Source organism: Calidris pugnax, unplaced genomic scaffold, assembly GCF_001431845.1.
Source record: "Calidris pugnax isolate Ruff unplaced genomic scaffold, ASM143184v1 scaffold94, whole genome shotgun sequence".
In the NCBI taxonomy this organism is placed as follows: Eukaryota; Metazoa; Chordata; class Aves; order Charadriiformes; family Scolopacidae; genus Calidris; species Calidris pugnax.
The window spans coordinates 194561-204792 of NW_015090822.1; the positions used below are offsets into that span (position 1 = coordinate 194561).

At 60.9% G+C, this 10232-nt stretch overlaps 1 protein-coding gene across 1 annotated transcript in view; it reads left to right on the forward strand.

Moving 5' to 3' along the window:
• ABCF3 (ATP binding cassette subfamily F member 3) overlaps positions 1-10214 on the forward strand; it is an 11513-nt gene extending 1299 nt beyond the window's left edge. Inside the window, exons 2-21 of the mRNA XM_014939832.1 lie at positions 4-261; positions 337-416; positions 789-844; positions 2576-2673; positions 2790-2912; positions 3172-3438; positions 3630-3710; positions 4242-4301; positions 4622-4678; positions 4879-4901; positions 5316-5371; positions 5500-5700; positions 5941-6017; positions 6245-6289; positions 6615-6747; positions 7374-7462; positions 7650-7741; positions 8276-8408; positions 8729-8816; positions 9462-10214. Coding sequence (XP_014795318.1) covers positions 4-261; positions 337-416; positions 789-844; positions 2576-2673; positions 2790-2912; positions 3172-3438; positions 3630-3710; positions 4242-4301; positions 4622-4678; positions 4879-4901; positions 5316-5371; positions 5500-5700; positions 5941-6017; positions 6245-6289; positions 6615-6747; positions 7374-7462; positions 7650-7741; positions 8276-8408; positions 8729-8816; positions 9462-9620 — 2176 coding nt within the window. The 3' untranslated portion in view covers positions 9621-10214. The remainder of the gene's footprint in view (positions 1-3; positions 262-336; positions 417-788; positions 845-2575; positions 2674-2789; positions 2913-3171; positions 3439-3629; positions 3711-4241; positions 4302-4621; positions 4679-4878; positions 4902-5315; positions 5372-5499; positions 5701-5940; positions 6018-6244; positions 6290-6614; positions 6748-7373; positions 7463-7649; positions 7742-8275; positions 8409-8728; positions 8817-9461) is intronic.
• Positions 10215-10232: the final 18 nt, after the last annotated feature.

The following is a 10232-nucleotide window of genomic DNA, read 5'->3' on the forward strand; positions in this document are numbered from 1 at the left end:
CAGGCGGCCGGGGAAGGGGGGCGGGCGCGTGCCCCCTGCCGGCCGCGTCGCGACAGGCGGCCGAACGTCGCGACAGCGGCGGGGTGCGCATGGCCGTGTCCGTGTGCCCGCAGGGATCCTGCACGACGGCGGGGCCGACTTCGAGTCGGTGGATGAGCTGGTGGAGGCGGTGGGGGAGCTGCTGCGGGAGGTGTCGCAGGACGCCAAGGACGAGGGCGCCATCAGGGAGATCTGCCAGCGCCTCTTCAACACCCTGCAGCTGTAAGGGCCCCCCCGGCACCCTCGGGCCCCTCGCCCCCCGGCCCCTGTCACCCTTCTGCTCCTCTTCTCCCGCAGGGACGAGGGCCGGGCGCAGCGCTGCAGCCAGGTGCTGCTGGATGCCCCCATCCAGCTCTCCCAGATCACCGACGGGTACGGTGAGTGGCACCCACCAGAGACCTCCAGCCACACGCCAGCCCCCCGCCGCTGCTCCCGTCCCGCTGTCGTGCCGGCGGCCAGGACGGGCCCAGGGCGCTCCGTGTGCGCTTGCCTGACCTCGGGGAGCCTTTCCCTGCACGCCACGGGCTCCCCCTGGCAGCTGCACCCCGTGTTCTCTCCCTGCTGCTGAGCCATGGCCAGCAGCACCTGGCTCCCCGCAGGACGAGCGAGGGTGGAAGGAGAGGAGCCGCCCTTTGGTCCCACTGGGAGAGGGGACAGTCCTGCCTGTCATGGGCAGCCCTTAAGGCACCTCTTGGTGGGGTCTCCCTGGAGCGTGGGGCCACCAACCCAACCCCACTCTCTCGTTGCAGCAGATGCCGGTGTGGACCTGCTGCCGGGGCTGCTGCTGAAGAGGGGACAGACCTCGGTGAGTGGGGACCCTGCCTGCCTTCTTAAGCCCACAGACGCCTGGGGCTGCAGGTGTCCCACCTGCTCCAGCCACCTCGCCCTCGGGGGGCAGCCCGGACGGGTGGTTGTCATGGGTAGGGACACAGCTGCGGGGGAGCTGTTCCTCCTCCTCAGGTTCACTGCATTTTGGGAAACTCATGACCTGGCTCTGGTGAAGAGACTCAACAGGAGTTAATGGCTTATTAATTTGATAAGTTCTGTTTTGCTATAACTTCTTAATAAAAGCGTGGTTGATGCAGTTGGTGGTGTTCAGAGTGCAGCTTCTATGACTTTCACAAGAACCTTTGGCCTCTACAGTGAGGCCTTTGATTGAGGAATTAGGGTGTACCAGGGTGAAGTCTTACCATATGCAATGGGAGATAAAATCCTGGCTAATGGTTAGATGCTGCATGTTATGGGTGGGGAGTTAGCGCAGAGCAGCTGTTTTCCAGAGTTGCTGTGGGGAGGTTGTATGCCCAGCTTTGAAAATGGCTGCGGGTTGTCGTGGTTTGAGAAATAGGATGAGGAGTGGAGAAGTCTGGAAGCGGTTACGCTCTGTGATCTGAAGGAAGTCGGAACATCTTTGCTGATGACACGCTTAGCTGCTCAGGGGGGGACCTGGCTTTCCCTCTGCGCTGGACCTGCCAAAGTCTGAGCTTGGGGAGAGGCGGTTGTGCGTCTGCAGAGCAAGGACAGAGTGGACAGTCTCTCTGCCAGGCTGGTGTCTCATAGAGCTTTCCCTTCCTGGGGTAACGTGCAGAGGATGAGAACCCCTCACCTGGAGGCCGGGACCTAACACGGTCCCCGCGTGTCTGAAAGGGAGTCTTAAGCGAGAGTTGGCAGCTGTTGCTGGTTTTGGCACTGGAGTTGCTGCTGCTGGGTTTGCTCTCTGGCTCCTGTGTCCACAACTCAGAAAGGATCTTCAGAAAAATTGGAGATGATTCAGAGAAGACCTCAGGAAGCCTCTGAAGTTCTGGAGGACATGTCTTACGGGGAGACTCAGGGATCTGGGTGTAGTTTACAGAGTGACTCAGTCTGTCTGTAGGTACGGGGTTGCAGCTACAGTAACAAGATGCTCTTCAGTCTAGTGTGCAGGTCTGCACCGTGCTCTGGTGGCTGTGGAGTTGCCTAGGAAGATCTAGGAGTGTTTTTGGTCAGCCACAAATATTTGACTTGACGCAGGAATGAGCTGGAGTGGGCTGAGAGCCTGGCCAAGACCAGAGGCCGGGTTAAAACGTTTGGCTTCTTCTTGCCTTCAGGTTTAATTAAATGCTTTTTGTCTCTGTCTTGATTGATCCACTGCATAAGCGGAGTTTGTTCCACACTGGCTAAAGTTAAAATGCCTGGTGGTCCAGGAGGAGGGTGGGTGTCGGGTCCAGCGGAGGAGGCCCTGGGGTGGCAGGTTGCCGCTGTTGAAGTGACTTGGCTCCCGGGAACTAGAGCAACTGGCCGCGTGTCAGGGTCAGCCAAACCCTCTGCCCTGTTGAGGCAGAACTTCTGTGTGTGAGCAGCTGATTCAGGACTTGCACCTGAAGTGATTTCCTGGCCAGATCAGCTTCTTCAAAATGTGCTTGAATCTGTCCCGGCTCCCCTGTCCTACCTCCCTCCCTCTCTCCCTTCCTTCCAGGTGTGAGGGGTTGATTGTTCTCTCCTGGAGTTGGGCTTTTGCTGAAGATGCTCTCTCTTCTTTAAACTCTGCTTTGTGCTCCAGATGGTGAATGCCAAGAAACTGGAGAAGGCAGAAGCCAGGCTGAAAGCCAAGCAGGACAAGAGGATGGAGCGGGATTCCCTGAAGACATCTGGGCCTCTGTGAGTACGGAGGCTGCCTCAAACATCCCCATCCCGCTCTGCTGAGTGTGGCTGGGGTCTGGCCGTACCAGAGCTTTCCTGTTGAGCCCCCTCCTCTGTCTTCTGCCTGCCCTCAGGGTCCTTGAGGAGGCGTCCGCCAGCCAGGCTGCCAGCAAGAAGGAGACTCGCATGGAGTCATCAGGCAAGAACAAGTCATACGATGTGCGCATCGAGAACTTCGATGTGTCCTTCGGTGAGCGGTGAGTGCGGGCGGGGAGGTGGGACAGATCTTGGCTGGGCCTTGGCCTGTGGGTCACTGCGACCGGCCCGGAGAGCGGCTGGGAAATGGCAGCGGGCAGGGGAAGGGTGAGGAAGGAAGGAGGGCGCCTGACCCTCTTGGCTTTGGGCAGGAGAAGTCTGTGATGGCCCCAGCACAGCCTGGAATGTGCTTGGGGCAGATGGCTGCCGGTATTTCCCTCCCCGTGGGGCAGCCCCGACCTGCCCGTCCTCTCACTTCAGGGTCCTGCTGGCGGGAGCAGACCTCAACCTGGCCTTTGGTCGGCGCTACGGGCTGGTGGGCAGGAACGGGCTGGGCAAGACCACGCTGCTGAAGATGATCGCCAGCCGGAGCCTGCGCATCCCCTCGCACATCAGCATCCTCCACGTGGAGCAGGAGGTGGCGGGGGACGAGACGCCGGCGCTGCAGAGTGTGCTGGAGTGTGATACCACGCGCGAGAGCCTGCTGCGGGAGGAGAGGGCCCTGACCGCTAAGATTAATGCTGGCAGGTGAGGTGCTGCCGCTGGGTTTCCAGCCCTTCTGTGGCTTCTGGACCGTGAGATCTCGTTCTGAGGTCTCTCCCTTCAAAGGGAGGGCTCCAGCAAGGCTGGGCTGCCTCTTGCCTGGGGAGATCAGCCTCTGTCAGCACCCAAACCCCAACCTTGATCAGTCCCATATGCTCCTCTCCGTCCTGCCCTAGGGGAGAAGGGACAGAAGGTGCCAGGCTGTCAGAGATCTACACGAAGCTGGAGGAGATCGAGGCAGACAAGGCCCCAGCAAGGTGAGACAGCCTTGTGGGCACCGCTGCCTGTTGGTGTGGGCAGTGGTGTGGGGTGTGGAGGGGTGATGCTGTGGCCCTGGGATCCAGCTTGTGGTGACAGGGCACTCCCCCTGCTGCTCTTCTTGTCTGTTCTGTCACAGCTCTGCTGGGTTAGGAGTAGTCGAGCTTCTCCTGCAAGCTGGAGGGATTTTTTTTGCCCCAAATGGCTTGCAGCGTTGCTGCTGGTCCCTCAGACCTTCTCAGGTTCCTGGTGGTCTGGGGAATTTTTCTGGGATGTTGTTGGCATTGACTCTCTTCCTGGCCAAAGAGGTGAAAGCTTCTTGCAAATCTCCTGGGACTTCACGTAGTTGCTGTGCTCTGTGGGGCTGCATTTCCCAGCCAAGCGCTGCCCTTGTGTGTGCCGGGGAGTTTTCCTGTGCCAGAATGGCCTTAAACCAGGCAGCAGGGTCCCCGTGGTGGGACCAAGGCCTCAGGCTGTGCTCCACAGCTGGATGCTGGAGCTGGGTTCCAGTTCTCTCTCCTTTTCCCCAGGGCGTCTGTCATTCTCGCTGGGCTGGGCTTTAATGCAAAGATGCAACAACAGACAACCAAGTGAGTCTCCAGGTGCTGGGCAATGAGACAGAAACGGGTTTGGGGAGACACCCCTGGGCACTGCTGTGGCTGTGAGGGAGGGGAGCCCTGGGGAAGGGTGAGGGTCTGTTCCTGCCCTTCCAGTGCCGTTTCCTGCCCCGAGGGAGCCAAGCCACCTGCCTGCTGGACCATGGCTCTCGTGCTGTGGCCGAGGTCTCTGCAGGGGCACGCTGTCTCTGGATGACAGCGGAGCTGAGAGGGGAGCAGGGAGCCTGGCACGTGAAGGCAGAGTTGCTCTGTGTTAAGCGGTGACCCCTCTCTGACACCTCTTTTCTCTGCAGAGAGTTTTCTGGAGGCTGGAGAATGAGACTGGCCTTGGCCAGAGCCCTGTTTGCCAGGTTGGTGTCCAGCCTTCGTGCCATGGGGCTATACCCCCTTGCTGTCCGTGCTGTGACACGCAGGGATGCTGCCTGAGGGTGCTCGTGGCTCATGGGGTGCGGAGCACTGGAGGTGTCACAGCTCTCTGCGTGTGGTGAAACGCGCTCTGCACTGCCCTGCGCTCGTTTTGCTTCTGACACCCATGTCTTCTTTATCCTAGGCCAGATCTCCTGCTGCTGGACGGTAAGTCGATACCATGAGTCCTCTCCGACTCCATGGCCGAGCCTGTCTGTGCCCTTGCTGGGACTGGGGACACGCCGTGGCCTTTAGCTGCCCGCCCAAAATAGCCTGGTGTGACGGGGTGGTGCTGGCGGGGCTGTGGGTGCTGCGGGGAGGTGCCCCGCTTGGCTGAAGGGTTCGTGCGAGGGGCTGCCGTGGGGCACCAGGGCCCAGGTACCAGTACGGAGTGGGGGGAGCAGCCCTGGCTGAGCCTCGGCCCTGGCCCTGCCCCAGCACACCCCACGCGTTTGTGTCCCCTCAGCTGTGGAGTCGGGTCCCCACGCATGGTCCCTTCCTCCACGATGCCTTTCCTGTGTAAAAAAGCGTAATCCTGCTGTCCCCATCCCTCCTGACCTCCATGCCCCTCCCTTCCCTCAGAGCCAACGAACATGCTGGACGTGAGGGCCATTCTGTGGCTTGAGACCTACCTGCAGGTGAGGGGTGCTAGGAGGCCCCAGGACAGAGCGAGGGAGGGAGAGTGCTCCAGGCTGGTGGGTGGTGGGACCAAGCCCTGCATCCTGGCTTGGTGACGCTCAGGCCTCCCTCTGGCTGTCTCCTCCAGACCTGGCAGTCGACCATCCTCGTGGTGTCCCACGACAGGAACTTCCTGAATGCGGTGGCCACCGACATCATCCACCTGCACTCGCAGCGGCTGGACACGTACCGCGGGGACTTTGAGAACTTCATGAAGATCAAGGAGGAGCGGCTGAAGAACCAGCAGCGAGAGTATGAAGCCCAGCAGCAGTACCGCGAGCACATCCAGGTACCAGGAGAAGTCAGCAGTGCTGCGGCACTCTTCTCCGAGCCTTCTCCCTCTATCAATGCTTCAAGTGAACCTCCCAGGCCTCCCTGCTTCCAGGGATCTCTGCTCTTGAGTTTTTGCTGCTGTTTGGTCTTTCAGTGGCCCATGGATCGCTCTGTGGTTGCAGGAGGCTTGGCAGCAGAGCAGGGTGGCTGGGGCTGGAGAGGACCTGCAGCGCTCTGAGGCTTTTCTCTCTCACAGGTTTTCATTGACCGCTTTCGCTACAACGCCAACCGGGCGTCCCAAGTGCAGAGCAAGCTCAAGCTGTTGGAGAAGCTGTGAGTTCCTGTCCTGCTCCTTGCTGGCGGTGGGGAGGGGGCAGTGGATGGGGGCTCCCAGGGCGCCTGGTGATACCAGGGTGGTTTGGGCTTTGGGTGCTGTGTCTCTGGCCTGGAGGCTTTGGCCAGGATGAGGTGTTGCAGAACTGAAGGGTCTGTCTGGGCTTCTGGTGTGAGAACAGACACCCAGTACAGGCATTGCGGCTACCCGTCTCCTCCTCTTGCAGGCCAGAGCTGAAACCTGTGGACAAGGAGTCTGAGGTCATCATGAAGTAAGTGTCCCCGAGCCCTTGCTTGAAGGGTGCCTGGCTCTGTTTGTGATGTGAGTTCCTCCTGGGTCCTGTCCCAGCCAGGACCACCACCCCTTCCCGCGGGGCAGCCTTACTCTGACGTGCAGCCCAAACAGGCCCCTGCCTTTGTGTCGGGTTCCCTCCTGGGGCCAAGGCTGCAGATCTGTCCCCGCTTCTTGTGATCTTTCCCAGAGGCCCTGCATGGTAGGGACCCCCCCTTGCCACCTGTTGCAGAGGTTATTCTGGGGGGCTGGGAGCAGGGTCTCTGAAATCCCTGGCCATCTCTCACCTCTTCCTGCCTTCCCAGGTTCCCCGATGGCTTTGAGAAGTTCTCCCCGCCCATCCTGCAGCTCGATGAGGTGGATTTCTATTATGACCCAAGTCACTACATCTTCCGTGCCCTCTCCGTCTCTGCTGACCTGGAGTCCCGCATCTGCGTGGTACGTGGGGCTGCGGGATAATGGTGGCTGCGAGGGACCCTGGGAGGTCCCTGCTCGAAGCAGGGCCAGCTTTGGTGTTAGGTCAGGTCATTCAGGTCCTTGTCCAGTTGCATTTTGGATGTCTCCAGGGAGGAATGTTTCTCCCATTCCTCTGTGTCCCATTGCAGCATTTGAGCATCCTCATTACGAGCAACATTTTTCCTAATACCAATTAGAATTTGTGACTTGTGCCTGTTGCACTTCATCCTTCACTGGGCGCCTCTGAGAAGAGTCGGGGTCCATCATAGTTTGTTCATTAGCTGACAACAGCAGCATGTCAACAGGTGGGGGCTCCTGCCGCACTGGTTGGGCAGCAGAGAGGTGCCATTTGCCTGTGAATGGGGCTGGGGCCAGGTAATCCTTAGGCTGGAGGGCTGGGGAGGGACTGTCCTTTGGTGCTGCTGTCTCTGCTGCTCCTCGGTGATAGAAACATAGCTTCCAGGTGGCTGGAGCCGCTGGTTTGTCTCTCATTCTGCCCTGCTCCGCTGCACCATCATCCAAGCAAGCTGAAATTCCCTGATCACTGCCCCCTCTCCAACTTACCTTCATGGGTTTCACGTTCTCCACTGCTGCTGCTGCTTCTCTAGGTTGGGGAAAATGGAGCTGGCAAGTCAACCATGCTGAAGATCTTAATGGGGGAGCTGGCGCCAGTGAGAGGGATCAGACATGCTCACAGGTACTGGGAAGGGCTGGGGGACTGGGGGGAATGGTGCAGCTGGAGAGCTGCTGGGGTGTGCTTTGGAGTGGGGGCTGCCTGGGTGATGGAGGTGGGTCCTGCACACCCACCCATATGCCCCCCTTCCTGCGAGTGCTGTCGTCGCAGGGCCTGGTACCAGCTCCTCATCTCTCTTCTCATTCTGCAGGAACCTAAAGATCGGTTATTTCAGCCAGCACCACGTGGATCAGCTGGACTTGAACATCAGCGCGGTGGAGCTGCTGGCGAGAAAGTTCCCAGGTGAGTTTTGAGGATCCCAGGAGAGGTGGGACATCGGGGTCTCCTCTGACCCCCACAGAGCGCCTGGGCAGAGGCTCTGTCACCTCCATCCTTCAGGGACACCGCCTGCTCTGGGTTAAATCCCTTCATCCAGCCACAGTTCAGGACACCGAAGCAGGTTGTGCGGGGACAGTCGCTGGGCTGGGGCTCCCCCGTGACCAGGTTTTGGGGACAGATGACCTGCTTTCCTGCCGAGCACAGAACAACCACTGGCTCCCCCTTTCCCGGCTGCCAAAACCTCCCACTCCTATCCCCACTCACCAGGCAGTGATGGGGAATGGGGGGCAGCGTCTCTTGGGGTCAGTCACCCCCCTGCAGCCCCTGTCCTGGTTGTGTCAGTCAGGTGTTCTCCCCAAAACCTCCTGCTTGGGAGGGAATGGCCTGGAAGTGGCTGCTGAGTTCGTGCCAAGCCATGGCACCCAGCAAGGACACGGCACCAGGGTCCTCGGTGTCACCCCGCATGTGCCATGTCTGTGTTGTGACACACTCCTGCAGGGAAGACGGAAGAGGAGTACCGGCATCACCTGGGGAGCTACGGCGTCTCGGGGGAGCTGGCGGTGCGTCCCGTGGCCAGCCTGTCCGGGGGTCAGAAGAGCCGTGTGGCCTTTGCCCAGATGACCATGTCCTGGTAATTTTCTCCCAGATGCTGTTAATTTTTGCACGGCTCCATCCCTGGAGCCTGTGTCACCAGGAGGACGTGGGCATCCGGGAACTTCCCGTGGAAGCCTAGTCCTGGGGACTTGTGTGGGGAGGGAGGTTGTCACCCAGGTGGGATGGAGTGGAGGGAGGCTGGTGGTTTTCTCCTGCTGCGTTGGGCTCACAGGGGTAAGAGGTGTCCCTGGAGCTGGGCAGGGGACAATACAGGTGGCTGTAGCCTGGTGGAGGTCCCTGCAGCACGACCAACCCGGGCCTGTCCCAATGCCTGCTCAGAGATGTCTTCTCTTCCAGTCCGAACTTCTACATCCTGGATGAGCCCACAAATCACCTGGACATGGAGACCATCGAGGCGCTGGCGAAGGCACTGAACAAGTTCCGGGTAAGGCCTTGGTGGGGTCTCCGGTTGTTGCAGCGCTCTCTGCGGCGCGGGTTCCTGGGTCTGTCAGCCAGAGGGGACACTCGAACACCAGCCATGGCTTCCAGTCCAAGACACACCTTGGGAAGAGTCAGTTGTGTTTCTGCTGTTTCTGCTGTAGCTATTGGTTCTGGTGGCTTGTGTCACTTGCTGGCTTTGGCTGAGGGTGGCCGAGAGACAGCTGAGGTGGCTGAGGTGGCAACAGCAGAGCAGAGAGTGCCTTGTCCCCCTTCTTGGCCAGTCACCTGCACCCTGTGGCTCCTGGTGTGCTGTGTGTGTGCCCAGCCCTGCCTCGGGGCCTCTCCCCGCTTCCGTTAGCACCATTTGTGGCTGATCTCCCAAGACCCCAGCTCCAGAGACCACTGCCATCAGCCTTGTTGGTTGGCAGTGGCCTGGGTTGGGGCAGTTTTCCCATGAAATAGACGCTTGATTGAGGTTTCCCGGGGCCTCCTCCAGCCACCTTTTGGCTGTCACTGGCTGTGCCTGGGCTCTCCCTCCCTGCGGGTGCCGGGGCCCAGAGGACCAACCCGGCACTCGCCCTCCCTTGTGCCGCGGGTGCCGCTTGCGCTGGCCCCCCCTGAGCCCCCCTTTTCCCCCTCGTGTCGTCAGGGCGGCGTGATCCTGGTGTCCCACGACGAGCGCTTCATCCGCCTGCTGTGCCAGGAGCTGTGGGTGTGCGAGAGCGGCGCCGTCACCCGCATCGAGGGCGGCTTCGACCAGTACAGGGACATCCTGCGGGAGCAGTTCCGGAAGGAGGGCTTCCTATGAGGGCGGGGGCCGGACCGCACCGGGGCGGGGGGCTTGGCCGCCCCAGCTCCATCCCAACGTGCCAAGGATGCAGCTGCCCGTGGGGACCCTCAGCCGTGCCACCGAACTGTCCCCCAGATGGCTCTCCCCCCCCGGCCGGGCACGGGGACGGCGAGGGAGCGGGATCCCGGTGCTGCCGGGCACTGGGCAGACTGGGAGAACTGTGCCTGGCACTGGGCAGACTGGGAGGGCTCTGCTTGGGGCTGCTGCTCTGCGAGAGGAGGGGAGGGGGTGTCACGTCCTGACCCCCCCCTCCGGTTTAACTCCGTGCTTTGGAGGGTGGGAGGAGCTGTTCTCCCCGTTTCTTTGCTTACCCCTCTGCCTTTTTATTTCTTTTTGGGTTTTTGGTGTTTAGCTGGCCGCACGCCCACCGGGCCCCTCGCACCCCCCCCCGAGGCCTTTGCTGCTAAAAGTGTCCCCTGCCCCTTCCCCGGGGCGGGGGGGCTCCGGGGCCTGTCCTCCCCCGGGGCCGGTGCCTGCGGTGCCCGGGGAGCCGCAGTCCCGCTGCGCCTGGGCCCCCCCTCCCGGCTCCGCTCCCCCACCCCGCTGCCTGCCTTCCCCTTCCTGGGGGGC